Source organism: Mesitornis unicolor, unplaced genomic scaffold, assembly GCF_000695765.1.
Source record: "Mesitornis unicolor isolate BGI_N332 unplaced genomic scaffold, ASM69576v1 scaffold16446, whole genome shotgun sequence".
In the NCBI taxonomy this organism is placed as follows: Eukaryota; Metazoa; Chordata; class Aves; order Mesitornithiformes; family Mesitornithidae; genus Mesitornis; species Mesitornis unicolor.
This window is the reverse complement of record NW_010191853.1, coordinates 129,253-148,791: the sequence shown is the minus strand read 5'-3', so window position 1 is coordinate 148,791 and position 19,539 is coordinate 129,253. Positions and strand designations below refer to the sequence as shown.

The 19,539-nt window shown below is 39.1% G+C and overlaps 1 protein-coding gene across 1 annotated transcript in view; it reads left to right on the top strand.

Annotated features, from left to right (window-relative positions):
* Positions 1 to 17,862, top strand: part of INTS2 (integrator complex subunit 2) — a gene marked incomplete at its 5' end in the record, with an annotated part of 30,525 nt that extends 12,663 nt beyond the window's left edge. The window contains 24 exons of the mRNA XM_010186884.1: positions 1 to 216; positions 489 to 627; positions 1,336 to 1,438; positions 1,665 to 1,778; positions 2,470 to 2,600; positions 2,687 to 2,860; positions 3,401 to 3,627; positions 4,555 to 4,680; positions 5,226 to 5,297; positions 5,393 to 5,507; positions 6,154 to 6,222; positions 6,667 to 6,801; positions 7,455 to 7,631; positions 8,328 to 8,436; positions 9,400 to 9,504; positions 9,989 to 10,153; positions 10,342 to 10,543; positions 10,826 to 10,945; positions 12,496 to 12,685; positions 13,620 to 13,862; positions 14,883 to 14,990; positions 16,286 to 16,391; positions 16,571 to 16,747; positions 17,576 to 17,862. Of these exons, the coding sequence (XP_010185186.1) occupies positions 1 to 216; positions 489 to 627; positions 1,336 to 1,438; positions 1,665 to 1,778; positions 2,470 to 2,600; positions 2,687 to 2,860; positions 3,401 to 3,627; positions 4,555 to 4,680; positions 5,226 to 5,297; positions 5,393 to 5,507; positions 6,154 to 6,222; positions 6,667 to 6,801; positions 7,455 to 7,631; positions 8,328 to 8,436; positions 9,400 to 9,504; positions 9,989 to 10,153; positions 10,342 to 10,543; positions 10,826 to 10,945; positions 12,496 to 12,685; positions 13,620 to 13,862; positions 14,883 to 14,990; positions 16,286 to 16,391; positions 16,571 to 16,747; positions 17,576 to 17,745 (3,493 nt within the window). The remainder of the gene's footprint in view (positions 217 to 488; positions 628 to 1,335; positions 1,439 to 1,664; positions 1,779 to 2,469; positions 2,601 to 2,686; positions 2,861 to 3,400; positions 3,628 to 4,554; positions 4,681 to 5,225; positions 5,298 to 5,392; positions 5,508 to 6,153; positions 6,223 to 6,666; positions 6,802 to 7,454; positions 7,632 to 8,327; positions 8,437 to 9,399; positions 9,505 to 9,988; positions 10,154 to 10,341; positions 10,544 to 10,825; positions 10,946 to 12,495; positions 12,686 to 13,619; positions 13,863 to 14,882; positions 14,991 to 16,285; positions 16,392 to 16,570; positions 16,748 to 17,575) is intronic.
* Between the last annotated feature and the right edge of the window lie 1,677 nt (positions 17,863 to 19,539).

Below are 19,539 nucleotides of genomic sequence, written 5' to 3'. Positions count from 1 at the left end.
GGCCGCGCTGAGCGCCCCCGAGCTGCGGCTGCTGCTGCCCTGCCTGGTGCGCATGGCCCTGTGCGCCCCCGCCGACCAGAGCCAGAGCTGGGCGCAGGACAAGAAGCTGATCTTGCGGCTGCTCTCGGGGGTGGAGGCTGTCAACTCCATCGTGGCCTTACTCTCCGTGGACTTCCACGCCCTGGAGCAGGACGCTAGCAAAGAGCAGCAGCTCCGGTAACGCAGAGAAAGCCGCGGTGTGGTTTCTCCGGCTGTTGTGAAGGGCTGGGTGGACCCGACCATCCGTGTACCCTGATAAATCTCTGAGGAAAAGCTCGGGTTTTGGCCGCGCAGCGTACCCAGGGATCCGGGATTCATTGTTTGTCTTGGGGATCTTTTCCTCCCTGTGCCACACCATGGGTGGGGGTGCGTGGGGAGCTGCTTGGGTTGAGGGCAGGCAGGAAAGCATTTGCAAAAATACATAACGGTGGTTTTAAATTGTCTGTTAGGCACAAGTTGGGAGGAGGGAGCGGAGAAAGCATCTTGGTGTCGCAGCTTCAGCATGGGCTGACACTGGAATTTGAACACAGCGATTCACCACGTCGGCTTCGTCTCGTACTTAGCGAATTACTGGCAATTATGAATAAGGTAAATTTCTCCATATCTGGGCACCTGTGAGTTTTGTGTTAGTGAAAATGCACTCTGGATAGGTCTGGATAGATGTGCTGTTTGCTTCTGTGTCTGCGGCTGCTGCTGTGTGTGAGTACTCTTTTTGCAGTTCTTACCTGCTTCACAGTCTCAGTCTGATTGAACAGTGGCTTGCAATTAAACTGCTGATGAGCCCAGCTTCCTACAGGGCCTCTTTCTACCTCAGAACAAACAAGGGTGATCTTTTCTAATATGATACAGACTCTGTGTTCTGTAATACGCTGTACTCTAATGTGATTTTGCAATGTATCAGTGCAGAAATCACGTTTGAAAGCGAAATTGTGGCTTTTCTTCATCCAGTTCTTTACTCCTATTGCAGCATAATATTAGCCATTTCTCTTTTCCTACCCCCTCTTCCTCACCCTCCCAGTATTTCATTTTCCTCGTGTAACCTTCCCATGTTTGTAGAGTTGTCAGTGAGCTACTTCTTTTTCTTCTGGAAATGAGCGATGATACCAGCCATATTGAAGTAGTCCCACTAGTAAATGTTTCTTGTTCTAAGCACTTTTCTTGCCCGTTCTGTATTTATAGCTGTACATTTTTGACAGTTTTTAGTGTATTCAATCTGCTGAGTTTAAAGCCATAAAAGACTGGTTGAACAAATCACTTCATAAAACCTGTTCAGTGATGATGAAAACTGTCTTGCAGGTGTCAGAATCGAATGGTGAGTTTTTTCTCAAATCTTCTGAGCTCTTCGAAAGTCCTGTTTACCTGGAGGAGGCAGCAGATGTTCTCTGCATTTTGCAAGCAGGTGTAGTATTTTGTGTTTCTAGTGTTTTTTAACCTCTTACAAATGTAACAAAATAACTTTTGGAGCCGTTGTGACTGATTTTAAGGTTAATCAAAGCTGCCCAGCTCTTTGAAAGAGGAACAGATTTTTCAGTCATTGAGCATGTAATTTAAATGCATATTAAAAGCATGGTTTTCCTTGTTTCACAGTGAAACTCTGTGACTTTTAAAACCCTCTGTTTATCCAGAGCTGCCGTCGCTGTTGCCGATAGTTGATGTGGCTGAAGCTCTGTTGCACGTTAGAAACGGAGCCTGGTTCCTCTGCCTTCTGGTGGCCAACGTTCCTGATAGCTTTAATGAGGGTGAGTTACGGTTTCTTCTTGTCCAGTTTACTTTTTCTAAAGGTTTAAATTTATTTCTGGCAGTATAGTTAATTCTGGGCTAAACCACGTGTCAGAAATATTTGAACAGGAGAGCGTTTGGCTTACGAAATATAACTGGAATACATTTAGACCTAGAGATGCTGATGGGCTCCCATTCTCATCATGTGAATTCCCGTTTTTGCAGCCCGCATGTAGACTCGTGTGTGTGGTGCAGCTTTTCCTCTGTAGTCGCTGTTACAGAAGCTGGGGCAGTGAACGACTGGGACTATGAACCTGGTCTGTCCTTGGCAATAGTTCTCGTCCCTCAGACTGAGCCACAATACGAGGTGAAAAATTTGTATTGATGGAGCCTGTTTAGCATCCCTTACCCCACAATAAGATTTCAGTCTCCAGGGCTGCCACATGCACAGGTTACATTAGACAGAGTATGAGTAGTAATTGGATGATGCATAAATCTGTAATGACCCTGTAATTTCTCTGAGGAGAAACATCATTTCTGTGTTCTGCTTTCATGGTGTAGTTTGTGAGTTGTTGCCTGGACAAGGTCTGTGTGGCTCAGCTAATGAATCGTCGTGAGCTGAACAGAACAGCATGGCTTTGTGTGTTTTTGTTTACATGGCTTTCTGTTGGGAAGGGCAGATTTACTGACACCTCTCGTTGGTTATTTAAGTCTGCAGAGGTTTGATTAAGAATGGTGAACGCCAGGATGAGGAAAGCGTCGGAGGCCGTCGGAGAACAGAAGCACTTCGTCATCTCTGTAAAATGAACCCTTCCCAGGCTCTGAGGGTCCGAGGCATGGTGGTGAGTCTGTCGTGAGAGTCGTAGTTATGATCCTTACTGGAGCTTTAAAAACAAAAAAGGTGACTGAGCCTGGGCATTTTATCTAGGTGGAGGAGTGCCATCTGCCAGGTCTTGGTGTGGCTTTGACGTTGGATCACACCAAAAATGAATCTTCAGATGATGGAGTGAGTGACCTGGTGTGTTTTGTGAGTGGTTTGCTACTTGGAACAAATGCAAAAGTTCGAACTTGGTTTGGAACTTTTATCCGAAATGGCCAACAGGTATGAAAATCTCTAAATATTCTGTGTTTCAAAAAGTATTCTTACAGCTTGCTATAACTCTTCTGCATGTGCACACCCATGTTTGTCTGAATGCGTATAAATCCTGTTGCATGTCTTGGAGCAGCCTTTACAAGGGAACCAATTCTAGTGGGACCATCAGGTCTGTAAGTAGGATCCCTGAAGGCAGCTGTTTGTTCCTCTGAGAGGTCTTTAGGTATGGAAACATCATTGTAAGGTAGCTGTAAGTTCGTAATGTTAACCTGATGAATACGTTCATCCTGTGTTCACAACAGGAAGTTGTGTCTTGACTTGCCTGGTTAGCTGAGTTAACTAAAGCTTGTGTTTTGTTGTCACAAGCTGTTGTAATGTGATCGTGTGTTGCCTGTTGCTCTGGTACTGAAAATTTCATTTAAAAAAAAATTCCTCTTCCTTTCCTTTTTTTTCCTTTTGACTTCATCATTATGGAAGCTCTTATTGTAATGCATTGTTTGGTGGAATGAGTTTTACATTGTTGTTCTCACCTTTTCACTTCTTACCCAGAGAAAAAGAGATAATATCAGTTCCGTGCTTTGGCAAATGAGGCGGCAGCTGCTCCTGGAGCTCATGGGAATCCTTCCCACGGTTCGCAGCACACACATTGTGGAAGAAGCAGATGTTGATATGGAGCCAAATGTGTCTGTGTATTCAGGACTGAAGGAAGAGCATGTCGTGAAAGCCAGCGCGTTGTTACGTCTCTATTGCGCTTTGATGGGAATTGCTGGGCTGAAGTAATGAATGTTTCAATGCTCTCCCTTTTATTTGCTGTCTGTCCATTTAAACAGAGCTTGAGAGCTTTAGGCACTTCTAACGTGAGCTGTCTCTTGATGCCCTTGTGTCTTTTGAACAGTCGTGGCAGGACTCGCCAGTTATAGTACTAGGGGAGACCCTGCTCATGTGCTGAGGGCTGGAGTTGCCAGTTGATGAAAGTTTCTTTATAGTGCAGTATTATATATATTGTATAGTATATATTTCATATATCCAATATATAGAATATAATGTATGTTTTATATATAAAATATATAGTTTTCATAGTATATATGGTACTTACAGTGCAAATATCACATAATGCTAATGTCTGTGGAGACAGGTGTGTGTTTTTTTACTTTCTAGTACTATTCTCAGCAGCAAAGTTTTTATGTTCTGATGGTAAAGATCCATTTATCAACTTTGCTGATTTTTAATATAAAAAATAATGCAAGAAATATGGTGCTGTCTTTAATGCTGCAAAATGAGTTTCACTGACTTCTTAAAAGTCTAGGCCAAAGTAGTTGAAGCAATGTGAAGAAGAGAAGGCAGCTGAAAACTGGCAATGTGCACTGCATGAATTTAGAATTTCTGTTCCTCTGCTTTTCGTTTTTAGAGAGCACTAATGGTGTGTGATCTTCATGCATTGTTAGTTTTAATTTAGGTATTTTGTACTAATGGGCAAGAATATATCCTAGGGGAGTTTTCTCACCGTTGTTATCCCATAACAGATTTTTATGGTTTTAAGTTCAGAGAGAATTGCCAGTTAATCTTGATAACTCGTTTGTTGATAGCAACTTGAAAAACATTAAATAACAGAAAATTTAATCTTTAGCCATTGTGATAAGGTTGGAAATCTGTTCACTCTTAAATCAGCAGGGTGAGTTTTGGTTTTTTCCCATCCTGTTCAGGCCAACTGATGAAGAAGCTGAGCAGCTCCTGCAGCTCATGACCAGCCGACCTCCCGCAACCCCAGCTGGTGTTCGCTTTGTGTCTCTTTCCTTCTGTATGCTGCTGGCCTTCTCCACTCTTGTCAGGTACCTCTCAATAAAGGAGGAGCTTTGTAAAGATGCTGCTGTTCTAGCACTGTTAAGGCAATGTTCAATGATTCAATCAATGTTTATTGAAGGGATTTGTCACTCTATGATGAGTAAATTGATATTCCCCCCCAACCCTGCTCAGCTCTCCTTGTTGTTTACAGCAAATCTTTTGAGAGGGGAGCATTGGCATTAGCTTAGTTTGGAGTGGTTCTTAAAGGCTAAAGTAGGCGTTACTATTTCACTTTTCCATTGAACAAGTTTATGGCCAAATTCTTTTGAGATCCTGTTCAAAAGAGTCACCCTACAGGTATTTAAAGGATGTAGCTTTCTGCTTTGTGCATTCAAGACAGGAGATTGCTTGATAATTGGGCTGAAGTTTGTGTTAAATATTGGTGCTTGTCAGCTATTTGATGCGACAGTGAAAGTGACAAAAAGTTTCCTGGCATAAGATTTCTCAAATACTGGCTTTTCTGCTAGTAATTGTTAGTAAAACTAGTGGTAGTTCCTGGGAAAAGGATCTTTCATGGCTTTTCTCTGTGCAGCACCCCAGAACAGGAGCAACTGATGGTAATGTGGCTGAGTTGGATGATAAAGGAGGAAGCTTACTTCGAGAGGTGAGAGCAAGCTGCTTTTGTTTTGAATGATTCCAGTAATCTCGCATTTACTTATGTCCTGTTGGAAATTAACTCTTCCTCTTTGTTATCATTAGCATTTCTGGTGTATCTGCTTCTTTTGGAGAGATGCTTCTCTTGGTAGCCATGTATTTCCACAGTAATCAGCTCAGCGCTATCATTGATTTGGTCTGCTCCACCTTGGGAATGAAGGTAAATCCTCAACTATTTCTAGCGCGTGCTTTCCGTGAAATTCACTTTTTACTCTGTATAATACTCTTGTATTTACTTTTAATATAAAGAACTTTGATTTTGCTAATATACTTAAAGCAAAGGTAGAGTAAAAAAGTTAGTAACTAAATAAATTAGTTCCTCTAGAGAAACATTAAACTATGCATACCTCTTGATACAGAGGTGTGTTATAATAAAAGTATCTCCAAAAAGCGCTGACTTGGTGAAATCAGTATTTGCGAGAAGTAAACTCTTTAGGAGGTGAATTGAAGTAGTTTCCAAACTAAGTGGCAAACTTTTTGTTTAAGAAAAAAAATTAAAATTAGTAATTAATTTTTGAAAATTACTAAGGGAGACTTGCCTTCAGTTTACTATCACGAAACTGTGTCTCATCAAATGTAAAAGCTGGGTAGACAGCTTTAAGATAAGGAAGACCTGGACTGGTGAACTTGAGACGTTTGAAAAGATTCGTTTTATATTTGGTGTTTAGATGTGACTGTTTTCCTGGTATCCCAATGAAGGCAGATTTTAAAAGGTTAAGAGTTAACAGTTTATAAAATAAATTTGCAGTACTTACGAATAAGAAAGCTAGAACTTAAAATTGGAAGTACTTTGTTCTTTGTTCCAGATTGTCATTAAGCCCAGCTCGCTCAGCAGAATGAAGACAATCTTCACACAGGAGATTTTCACTGAGCAGGTATTTCAAGCCCAGGTCTTTTTTTTTTCCTATTTTTTTTCTTTCTTTTTTTCTTTCTTCTGTAATTGCTTCAGTTTGACCTACAAGAAGAATCCAAGCCCTGCTGCTACTGAAGAGCCTTGGATCTTTCTTTTTGTACTCTGATCCAAGTATGCTTTTTGAACGCTTCGCTTTTTTAAATAATGGGGAAGCAAAGGAGGAAAATTGTCCACCGTGACATTATGTTTTGCAGTAGCAGGAAATGGTTCACAGGTGTAGTAAGTGTGCTACAGTTTTACACATACTGCATTGAAATACATAAAAGTGTTTTTCATGTTCTGAACAACCAAAAATAAGTAAATGCCAGAACCAACGTAGCTGTGCACCTTTCTCACCTTGTGCTTATGCATTGTGATAAGGTGAATATTTGGGGTCTTTTTGTTGTTAATGATAACTTTTCTTTAGGTTGTTACGGCCCATGCAGTTCGCGTGCCTGTTACAGGCAATCTCAGTGCCAACATTACTGGGTTTTTACCTATTCACTGCATTTACCAGCTTTTAAAAAGTCGATCATTCACCAAGCACAAAGTATCCATTAAGGTATGATCTTTGTTTTTATACTGAACATAATTTTGAATGTTGACTAGGTTTTGCAGACTGGTTTTTTGGTTGAATTATAGGAACAGAATTCTTGATGAATTATATAGCCTATGACCATGTAATTTAAGAAGGAACTGTGTATTAAGTTAGGGTACCCAGTCTTAGCTGTGTAATCCAGAGACCACAACTTGGTTAAGTGAAAAATAGTAAGAAAGTTATCTCTCTCCCCGTTTGCACTCAATAATATTGTAGTCAGAATGAGATTTCCAGCCTGGACAAATTTATTGGTGGGTCTGTACAGTGCAGGGTCCGGGATAGACAGTTTATGACCCAATTCAGAACTGTTACTACACTTTCCAAAATCAAAGTGGCATTATAGAGCACTGAACAGGCTGCCCAGAGAGGTTGTGGAGTCTCCTTCTCTGGAGACATTCAAAACCCGCCTGGACGTGTTCCTCTGCAATCTAGTTTAGGTGATCCTGCTCTGGCAAGGGGGATTGGACTGGATGATCTTTCGAGGTCCCTTCCAACTCCTAAGATTCTGTGATTCAGTTGCATTTTTTTGTAGCTAGTTAAAATGGGATGTTCTTGCAGGCAAAAAAAGTTGCCCTCCAACTTCAAAACAGAACGTGTAATGGCATGGTTTTTTGTAGGACTGGATCTATCGACAGCTCTGTGAAACCACCACTCCGCTCCATCCTCAGTTGCTTCCTCTCATTGATGTTTACATTAACTCTATTCTTACTCCTGCATCTAAATCCAACCCAGAGGCCACAAATCAGCCTGTCACGGAACAGGAGATACTGAATGTTTTTCAAGGACTCTCTGGGGTAAATGATTTGTTTGCTTTTTCCATGTGCTTTAATGTGACCATGTGGTTCAGTATTTTGTGTAAGTGTGTGACACAGATTCTGTAAGTTGCCTCACTTTTTGTCTTTAATGGCTTCTGCTACAGCGATGGTCATGTGTTTTGAAGTGAATCTTGTTAGTGCTACTCAGATTTTTAGGATTGTTATCTGTCCCTGTTTTGCCCTTTTCCTTGGGAACTCATCAGCTCATGCTGTTAAAAAATACAAAGAAAAGCACTGCATGGATCGAAAACTGGAGGTGTTCATGTAGGATTTGTATAATTTTTGTACTGACTTGATCATAGATAAAAATGCTGTTTAACTGAAGCACTCTAGCTGTTTTTGAAATAAGCGTTTTCATTTTGATAGAAGTAGGAGGATTGTCACCTGGACAAATGTAGAGTAAGTGGCAAGCATTGACTTGCATTGGTAACTTGGGATTACTCCTTATTAGTGTCCCAAGATATCAAAACCACATTTTATGTTTGAAGCTCATTTAAAAGAAAAAAAGAAGCAAATCAACAGTTCCCTGCAATTTTCAGCTTGGACCTCATATGGCTTAGTACTTTTATACAAGGCTTACTGCCTTATCTTTCTTCATATTTGCAGGTAAATCCAAATTTTTGTTCTCAAGAATCAGGAATGCAACATGATCTTTGTATGTGGTTTTATTTACAGGTAGAAAATACTCGTCTTACCCAACGATACAGCATCACAACACAATTGCTTGTCCTCTACTACGTCCTGTCGTATGAAGAAGCCCTTCTGGCAAGCACAAAGATCCTAGGTACATCACAGTAAAACTGATTAACTGAAAATTCGGTGCAAAGAGAGGAATTCTTAAAATAACCAAAATTCATGTTGCTGTCAGATTCAAGCACAACAGGAAAAAGTTTAGATTCTTGTAATATATACAGCACTGCTGTAGAAATGCAAGACATAAGGTTTCTGCTAAAACTCTATAGTTGAGTAATTTGTTTCCCAGATTAAAAAAGGTTCAAGCTGTCCAAAGAGTTGCCAGAAATGGTTATGACCATCTAATATAAACAGCAACAATTAACAAAGACTTCTTAATTACTTCAGATCTTCATTTATTTATGTGTCATCAAACTTGCATGCACATTTCTTTGAGTTGGCAGTTTTATAGTTGACGATACTGAATGATCTCTTTTTTCCTTTGAAATTGAGGCTTTAAATCAATTCTAAAAAATGTGTACCTTATTGACAGAATTCTGTTTCAGTGAAAACATGGTGTTTCTATCTGGTGAGTGTTTTTACCTGCCCTTTTTAGGGTGCGAAACTTCCAGCATTCTTCAGTGCTATTTTCTTTACGCTATTCAAAGACTGAAATACTATGAAGTCAATTACAGTTTTTCCTGCGTTTATACATTTCTTCTTACTGCGAGGTGTTCCACGTACCAACTGATAACCAGGTTTTTTAAGAATAAAAAAACCTTTAATAAAGAAGGTCCAGATTTGTGCTATGATCTCAAAATCACTTGGACTTGATCAAAGATAGTATGGAGACCTTGCGAACAAATCTAAATGCCAGGAAAATCTGTAAGTGGAAATGTTCACAGAAATGGTTTCCTGAAGAGCTTAATTCAATACTTTAGAGAAATTAAGTGTTTTATTTGGGATTTTCTCTATTTTACTTGGATGCTATAGAGAAAAGTGCTTTACATTTTCTTTATTGATTCAGTTGGGGAAATATTTTTTTCTTGTGGTTTCTTGTCCTGTTCCCTTACAGCTGCCATGCAGAAAAAACCCAAGTCTTACTCTTCGGCATTAATGGATCAGATTCCAATCAAGTACCTCATCCGGCAGGCACAGGGACTGCAGCAGGAACTGGGAGGTATATTTGTGTGTGAAAGGCTAATGTGCACGACGAAGGAAGGCTGAGCGTGTTTCTAGCATGTTTCTAGCTCTGTGGCTATAATCTGTTTTGCAGTGCCCCTTCCTTTCTTTTAAAATCAGTCAGTAGTAACTACTGAGGTTACAGATATGTGTGAAGAGTTATAGTGAAAGTTTGAGGAAGGCAGCTCTCTTTAGAGTAGGTGTTACCTACCTAGTGTAGGTTTTAGAGTAGGAATTGCCTGAGAATTTTTAATTATTCCAGACTGAGATTAAGAGTTACTGTAGGGTCCTGCCACCTTTCCAAAATGTTACTTTTCCTTTCTGTTGGAGTTAGGATGTCAAGCTATAAACACGTGAGCTCACTGAATTTCTTGGCAGTGATTCAGTTCAGGTCTGTTGTTGAAAAGGTAGGCACAAACCTGTTCAGGTGAAAAATGTAGCTACTCAAATCTAAGACGTGAACTTTCTTAATGCCCCTAAAGGTTTGCATTCTGCGCTCTTACGCCTTCTTGCAACTAACTATCCACACCTGTGCATCGTGGAAGACTGGATCTGTGAGGAACAGATCACAGGCACTGATGCCTTACTGAGGAGGATGCTTCTTACAAACATGGCAAAGAATCACTCTCCCAAACAGCTCCAAGAAGGTAAATAACTTCAGTTGAAGTAAGCAGTGTTCTTTCCAAATGGATTGTAATATAGTAGATTTGGAAGTGTGTGGCTGTTTAGCTAATTTGATCATGCTGCATTTGTATAATGAAAATATTCTGCTGCCAAGTCAGAAAAAATGTCAGAAGTCTGGTTTTGTCAAGATCCCATTGTCTTTATTTTGTAGCATTTTCCATGCTGCCTGGAAATCATACCCAGCTGATGCAGATCCTAGAACATTTAACACTTCTCTCAGCGGGTGAATTGATCCCATATGCAGAAGTACTGACATCAAATATGAATCACTTGCTGAATGCTGGGGTCCCTCGCAGGATTCTTCAGACTGTCAATAAACTTTGGATGGTTCTTAATACTGTGATGCCAAGAAGGTAGGTTCAAAATATTGTTTGGTTGCTTGTTGCAGGTAGGTGTAATGCCACTTTCTGAGGAAGTGGATGCTCTTTTGCAGTAAAAACAGTTTGATTGCTGTAATTCCAGTGGTTGTAAGTTAACTGTATCCTGGTTAACTTCAAGGCCTGTGAATACATAAGGGGGTTGTGCTCCTTGATAGGCCTAGAACAATACAGCTAACTGAGTGTCCACATGCTTACATGATCGCTTTTCTCATACAGATTATCTAATAAAATATCGTTAAAATAATCTCATTTTAGACTGTGGGTGATGACTGTTAATGCTCTGCAGCCTTCAGTAGTCCGACAGCAGAAATACACTCAGAATGATCTGATGATTGATCCTTTGATTGTACTAAGATGTGATCAGAGAGTTCATAGGTAAGCATCTCCCTTCTTTAGCTTTTTATCTTCTGAGGTACTTACACTGATACACAGTGAATGCTAAATATAAAAGTGTTGTATAGAAAACTTCTAAAAGCTTTCAGTACTTCAAAAGATATTTTCAGAATAAATATATGAGCTTGTAAGTTCCTTTTTTTCTTTTTGTGTTAAGCTTGTTGGTCTGAGGACAGAGCGAGCTGTGCCTGCTGTTTCAGCATGTCACGCTGTCCAGCTGAGTGTCTTGTTGGACAGCCCTACACCCAGTTCTGTTTTGGAAACTCTGGAATTTGTACATAGGTCATCCATTTCAGATTTGTCAATGTGAATTTGTTCTAAATAGACATTGCAGCATGCTTGAAATGGCTGCTGTCACATGGTGGTGGTGGTGGTTGAGGTTGTGGCTGTAACAGCCTTCCACTTCATGCTGTCTTTTCCCTCACGGGGCTGCAGGTATTCCATCTTTTAGGGTACCAGTTTCAGCCAGGGGGTACTTGATGGATATGACAGCAGTGGATTTCCCAAAGGAGACTTTTAGTAGTGCTTAGAAATTAGTTCCTCTAGCTAGATGTCAGTGATGACAGAGGAGAGTGTCTAATGCTGCCTTATGGCTCCGATGCAGAATGAGCTGAGAATTCAAGTAGTGAAAATGATGATAACTGATAGCAATGGAGCAGCTTTTAAGGCAAATATGAAATAATGTAAACAGTAAGTCAGAATTTGTAAATTATAACTTTGCTTTTTCATTTTAATGAAGGAAATTGTATCTGTTATTCTAAAAAGATACGGTTAATAATTTTAAATGTACTTTAGCCACTAGCTTTATTCCTTGCGTATTCTTTTTCATGTTTTCTGTCAGTTGTGGTTTATTTTTTCCCCTTTTTTGTTATCTTTTTGTTCACAATAATGGCTAATAGTCAACTTGATTTGTTCTTCATGTTGTTGTTTGTATGCATCTGTCCCCCCTTGCCTGTTAGCAATTGAACCGTGAATCCAGTTTTCGTTTGAGTTGCTACAGCTCTGCTAGACTTCAAGTTTCTGTTGATGACATCTTTAATCCCCAACCCGTAGGTGAAATATTTAGATGTATATCCCTGTAGCCCTGGGTGCAGATTGAAAATCCTAAGTTTCTAAAACTGTAGAGAAGATTTATAATGCAAGGTGATTTGAAACCTATCATCTTAGTATTGTGGAAGCAGTTCAGACTTTGTCTGCCTTATTTTTCCATCATTCAGGTAATTATTTTACCTCATTTCACGTACAGCTGACCCATTTCAGGTTTCTTTTGTTCATCAGCAATGAGTCTCTTCAGCAGTTCCTTGTTTTGGTGGGGTGGATGCGTACACGTGTGTGCATGAGAGGAGCAGGGCAGCAGGAGGGATTGTGACCTTTAGTATTTTGCTGGATTAGGAAAACCAGCTTTAGTATGAACCAGGCTACAACCAAATGAAATGAGCCTTTGAGGACTGTTTTTAGTTTGTTCATATTATTACTGTGTTACTGTTCTGCCTACTGAAATGCCTTTATTCTGTCATGTGCTCCCATATCAGGAGTCCTCCTCTCATGGATATAACCTTGCACATGTTGAATGGATATCTTCTAGCGTCAAAAGCTTTCCTCAATTCTCACCTTAAAGAAACTGCAGAGCAGGACATCAGACCATCCCAAAACAGTGCAATGGGTCCAGAGGCCCCAGAAGTTACGAGGGAAGAATTAAAAAATGCATTGTTAGCTGCTCAGGTAAGGGGGAAGAAATGGTTGTTAAATGATGTCATGAAAGACAGTGATAAAAGCAGAAATACAGAAACAGGAAACGAAGAAGGAGAGCTTTTGACTTCTTTTTCTACTAACTTCTGTTACCATGAAAAAGAAAACTGGCACTGTATTCAGATTGTTAAATATTTTCTGTCTTCTGTTTTCTAGTCTGAAGCATTGTATTAGTTAACTGCTTTGAAAAAAGAAGAGTTTTGCATACTAGCCCTTCTTGCTTTGTTGCTTGAGTAATCCAGAGGCTCTTTCTGTGCTTAGACTTGGAGCAGTAAAACATGACTACATGTGACAGACCTATGCATGATCATTTGAACTGTGTTATTTGAGAGAGGCAGCCAGCATTGTAAAGTGTGAGGCTGAAGAGTGGTTAACATTGCTTGATGTTCTGGAATTCTTGACTAAACCTTTGTCAGAGGCAGTCTCTTCTTAGCTCTATCTGGAAGAATGTCACGTATATACTCCCCATTAGAAGTTTATTTTTGAGTTAATAGGAAGTTTTGTATTCAAATGAGTTGTGTAGTCTCCCCTGAATACTGCAAATTACATGGCTGTGTGCATATTTTGTTGGATGTGGATGCTTTAAGGGACCATTGCATATTTATTTTGAAGTGAGATTCTGTTGAATTTACTCTTCTGCTCTGTGATTATGATTGTCTTGTTGGATTTGAGCTTTTTTTTCCCTTTGAGTCTTGATTCAGATAAAGTGTTGGGGTTTTTTTAAAGTTTCTCAGGATTTGTGATTCTTGAAATGAGTTGGTTTTATTCTATATTAAAAAAAATCTATACTTCAAAATTCTAGCCACCTGACAGTCTTCCATTTCTTAAATTGTCATTAGTTCGTATTTGATTTCTTTGGTTTCATTGGGGTTACTTATGCATGGTCTGTTGCCCATTTTCTCCACAGGACAGTGCTGCTGTGCAGATTCTTCTAGAGATCTGCTTACCTACAGACGAAGAAAAAGCCCAGAGCAGTAATTCCCACAGTTTGCTAAAGAGTGTTCATAGTACCACAGGCCCTAAGAGTCCTGAACTAGAAGAAGAAGATAGCTTGCTGTGTAATCTTCGAGAGGTCCAGTGTCTGATCTGCTGTCTCCTGCATCAGATGTATATAGCTGATCCCAACATCGTCAAACTGGTTCATTTCCAGGTCTGCTTTGCACTGGTTTAGTTCTTTCATGGTTTCTCTGGTTAAGAAAGAAACAAATGAAGTGGTCAAAGGCTGTTGAGTGCTGCTGCTGTGTTCCTCAGAAATGATAACGGCCCACATTTCTGCTTCCCATCTGACCACATTTGTAGTTACCTACATTTCCTCCATATTTTGGTGCTTGGACTCTTATGTTGTAGCTGAGAAGGGAGCAGCTAAACTGTGCCTGTTCCTCATCATTAAACACATGCTTTGTTTGTGCCTCTGCCCTTTTTTATACCAAAATAGTTTGTCCATTCTAGGCCAAGGAAAACTGGTCTAATCATCTTGGTTGTTCCATATCTTTTGTGGTTTACTTTCTTCTGGCCATGTTTTTAGATTAGTATACCCATTATTCAAAACTGTAATTTGGCTTCAAATGTAAACATCTTCTTATCTGTCCTTTTTGTTAGGGCACAGTTTATCTCTTTACAGTGGAAGGAGAAAGGTTGCCCCTGCCAAAACAGCTGTATGCCTTCAAAAAAAAGAAAAAGTAAAAAAGAAGGGGGGGGGGAAATTAGCAAATTTTTTAGTAGAAATGTGTATTAAATCATTCATTGCCAGATGGCAGTCTCTTTAAAAGGAGTTAATTTGCCTTGACCTGGCACTGGTTAAATGACTAAAAAAGTCAAAAAGGTGCAGTCGTGAAATAACCAAGTTGGGGCATATGGTGAAGTTTGGAAGACAGGGGAAAGACACAGAAGGAGAGGTTCACTAAAATCTTGGTTTAGTTTGAGGAGTGGAAGGATAGTTTCTATGCAAATAATATGTTGAGTATTGAAGATAAAGAATTTATGCCCTGGGTTTGTCACCCAGCCTGCCTCACGTTGCCTCGGGATGTAGGCCTGTTGCTTATAATTCTGAACAAAAGAGATTTACAAGTATAATAGTTTTAAAAAGGCATTAATGCAGATCTATTTTAAAATCTTAATTGAAGCAGAATTTTTAAAACACCTTTGACGTATCTGTTTTTACATCGCACAGGGTTATCCATGTGAACTCCTGGCGCTGACAGTGGCGGGGATTCCATCGATGCACATCTGTCTGGATTTCATACCTGAGCTCATAGCCCAGCCTGAACTGGAAAAGCAGGTACTGTACAGTCACCTCGTTTGAGAACCACTGTGAGAGGTTAACCCTGGTGAAGTATTGGTTAAGGGAAGAAAATGAAAACATCGCTAAAAAAAGTCCTGTTCTAACTTGCCTAGGATATTAAAGGAACATCCATGGAACTTTTACCTTAAACTAAAGGCACAGCGTTTAAATTCCTTCCAAACAGAGATTGTGACAACTCCTTTAACATACCTCTTTACACTTGTTCAGGAAATACTCATTAATTTCAATAAGAACATGAATAAAAGCACATTTCTGTAATAACTTCTATTTTTTCTTCATATGGAGTATAAATCAGTTGGCAAAAGTTTTGCCTACATAGTTTTTATCTGACACTTTATAGCTACAGGAACTTCTACGAAGATTTACATTTTGAAAAACTTTTTTCCAAAGATATTCTGTAGAACAGATGAAGCAGTCTTAAGATCAAAATTTTATTCATTCTTAAGAAAAATTTGACTATTAAGTCTTTTTCCAGGGAATATTACTACTGTTTCTTGAAGCAAGCTAGCAATGAGACTATAAAGTGTAAATTTCCAAACAAATTTAAGTTTCTCCTCTGCCAGTTGTCTTACTGGCCTAACTGCAAGAACAAATCCTCCTAGAATGACATGTGCAGCTTTCCTCAGAGTTATGCTGTTTGAATCCGAAGATCAAGGGAGGAGTCAGGAGTTTGATTTTGAAATGTTTCACCAATATTTTTGAAGATCTTCTCATGACGATTATGAAATACAATGGCAAATAATAATTTATTATTACTTTCTAAAGCAATTTGTAGACCCAGATTTAGTATACAAGGGGAGATTACATGCTTGGCTAGTTGTAGGTAACTACAATTTATTGGGCTAAAGATTCCTCTGTTTTCTGTATCAAGGCAACTTTATAGTTGCTCTTACTTAATCCCTTCTCAAATACTAAGTTACTGCTGATGAGAGGTCACTCAGCTATTTAAATTAAAACTGTAACGTCTCAGACCTTCCACAGCTTTTACAAGGATTATACTGTAAATTGTGTGTTGCTTTGTTGCTCATCATTAATGTCGGAACAAATTGTGCCCGTCGGGGAGATTTTGAAACACTAATGCTGGTACTTTGATTAATGTTAAATACATGTAGGAGTTTTTTCTTAATGTCAGCAGAAAAAAATTCACAATAACTATTGTCAAGGCTTATTATTTGCTAACTCGTTAGTTATGTGAAGAGCTTAGGATAGAAAATACAATGCAATCTGTAACTTTATTGCTTATTTCTCTTTTGTCTTCACCCACTCACCAGATCTTTGCCATCCAGTTACTTTCATTTCTGTGTATCCAGTATGCACTACCAAAATCTCTCAGCGTGGCTCGTTTAGCAATTAATGTGATGGGAACTCTACTCACAGGTGAGCACTCCAGCAAGCCCTGAATACATTGTGATGTTTGTTAGAATTATTTGTCTAGGTTGAATGCAATTCTGTCTAAATGCCGCTGTGTGAATTACAATTGTGAAAGTAACAACAATCCTTGACTGAATTTTTATAATAGTTTCTTCTTACTTAAACCATTTCTTTTTCCTTGATAGTTTTAACCCAGTCGAAGCGCTATGCTTTTTTTATGCCGACCCTACCTTGTCTGGTGTCATTCTGTCAAGCCTTTCCTCCTCTGTATGAGGATATTATGTCTCTGCTGATACAAATAGGACAAGTGTGTGCCTCTGATGTTGCTACACAGACAAGAGACTTTGACCCAATTATTACACGTAAGTAAAATAACCTTGGATTTCAAAAGTAACATCATGGTCCCACAGAGAAAATTGGGTTAATGTTTCAAAAGTTTGAGTGTAGTTAGAATGCAGTATGAAGTTTACTGCTGTTGTACATACAGAAGGAATAGGGATAGGTGGATTTACTGACTTGGAGGAGAGAGATTAGAGGCTAAGGGGACTGAAGGCATTCCTTTCACTAAGCTTTGTACTGCCTTCTGTTTTATTTCCCTGCTTGTATCATTTCAAGATGTATTTCTGCATGCAAGTGTTTTGCATAGAATTTGCTGTTCCAAGGATGAAAGACGTGAGCAAAAGCCATTGGCTTTTAGAGTACACGAGGATGTTTCAACCTCTCAGCTGAGGCATAATGGCCATATAAGTCTTCCTGATCTGTTGGAAATGCAAAGTCAAATGAGCTACCTGAAGCTACACATGACCTAGCATGGCTGGATAAATATACAGTGATTGTGTGAACGTGAATTAACCACTTAAGTGTATCGGATGATCTTGAGCATGGTTTTGTCTCTTTTTCTGTCTAAAGACAAATGCTCTGTTCATATGATACAAGGTTCCCTGATGCTGCCTGTGTGAGTATGTTTATGATAAAAAAGTAAGAGGGGAATATAAAAATCCCATAGGTAAATGAAAAAGAAATGTTTTAGGGTATCTAGAAATATTATGTGGATTTAAGGCTGATGTATAAAATAGTGATGGCTCAAATTTGCAATTTCATAGCATGCATGTTTGTTTATGGGTGTAATATAACAATTTTTAAAAATTACTTATTTATATGTACTTTGCTGCTTCTGCCTAATTTTCTAGGTCTCCAGCAACTAAAGGAGAAACCACTTGAAGTGTCAGGACTTTGTAAAGATTCATCTGACAAAAGTTGTTCAAGGGACATTGCCAGCATGGACCCTTATGTTCAGTTATGCCAGTGTGTGGAAAATACTATCATCGAAATAATTAACATGAGCGTAAGTGGAGTTTAGGAAGAACACAAATGAAATTGTACTGTAGCTAGTCCCACAGTCAATGGTGCCTAAATTTGGAGAAAGCTGCAAAAGTGGATTGAGAAACTGGAGCACAAGAAGTCCGTGTTTTTCATTTGTTCAGTTCATTTGTTCAGTTATGGCTGAAAAGAAAAGAATTCTTTAAAGAGGCTTGTTGCTTCCAGCGAAGACTTTTGAGGCTGATGGGGTCAGTAAAGAATTTCCTGTGAAACCAAGTGTGATTTTCAGACTTGCTTGGTTTCTGAAGTGATACAGCAAGACACCCAAAAGGGTTTTATAACTCTCTTAAAAGTGTCTACTTAATTTGTTGAGCAAACAGCAAAAGGATGGTAAGAAAAATTTGAGATTTAAGTGCTTTGCTTAAGTTAAATGAACTACTGTTTCAGAGCCTTGCAGAGCAAGATGGAATAAAATACTCCAAGGAAGATTTGAAAAAGTGGTGCAAGTTACTTGTACCATAACACTGAGTACTAAGAAAATGCTTGAACGTGGTTTTTTTTAATTTGTGTTTCAAACCATTGGTCACAGTTTCATTTCGTGAGATCAGGAACTTCATTTAAAGATGAACCAGCCTTCTGTAAAAGTTTGAAACTGGTCTAAAAGTTTCTTTTAAAAAAAGTACCACTACAAGATGAGCTGTATAAATGTGATTTTTAAAGAATTTTAATGCAGCTCATACGGCTTAGTATCTTTTAACATCATTTAGTTTAAAAGATGTGAGAAAGACTTCAAGAAATAAGTGCAAAGGTATCTTATGTTGTCATCAGGATAAGATTAAAAACAAGACCTTAGTGCTGAGGGTGACTGTCACAGAAGCTACATTTCCCTATAGTGAAAGGAATGACAGATTTCAGCCTTATCCAAGTGGTTACGTGCTGCTCAGTGGACAAGAAGGCTCAATCCTTTGTGCTTCATGCAGGAAGTTCTTTCATACACCAAAGTTGCAGGATTCAGCCTTGACAGAAGTGTTGTGTGGCATTGCAGAAGTGGGTGTGTGGTGCAACGTTTGGGAGTTCCTTGAAGGTTGTGCAAGCTCTTACGTGTGGCAGCATGGGCTCTTCCAGCAGGAAAGGAAAACTAAGATTTGGCTGTTGGGTCAGAATTGAACATAGTACTTCAACACACGTCAATTGTTAAACTTGTCAATCCAGCATTTGCTCTTTTCTTCAATGACAGCATTCAGGGTCCTTAAATAAGTAAAATATTTTTCCATTAAAACCAGTTTCTATTCCAGAATTTAATGGTCTGGAATTCTTTAGTGCGGCCTTGGGAGAATCGTGCAGAACTTGTCTTCTGCCCCATTGGGCAGTGTTTTAGGAAGGCTGACACTGAGTTGCCAAACCTGCTTGGGTTTGTGTTCCAGGATTACCAGTGTGCTGTAACCACACGGTAACACTGTCTGGCTACCAAGTACATTTTTGTCATCTTAATGTAAAGTATGTAAATACTTGAAATGTATGTATTTTTTTTTCTCCAAGTGTAACTTTATATGCTGTAGTGGTATTTAAATTAAAAAAAAAAAAGGACAAACAACCTAGTGTACGACTTTCAAAGGCAATTGCCTGTATTGATATTAAGTTTTGTAGATTTATACCAAATTTCACCTGAGGGAAATCCCCCATGGGAACAGAAAAGTTGAGGCCTCCTCCCCCGGCGCTGTTGTGCATGGCAATATTTATAAGCCACTGACTTGACTAAAAAGAAATATTGATTTGTCTCAATGCGGTGTCTTCATCGGGCCATGCTCAAAACAAGGTAAATAGTAAAAAGCAT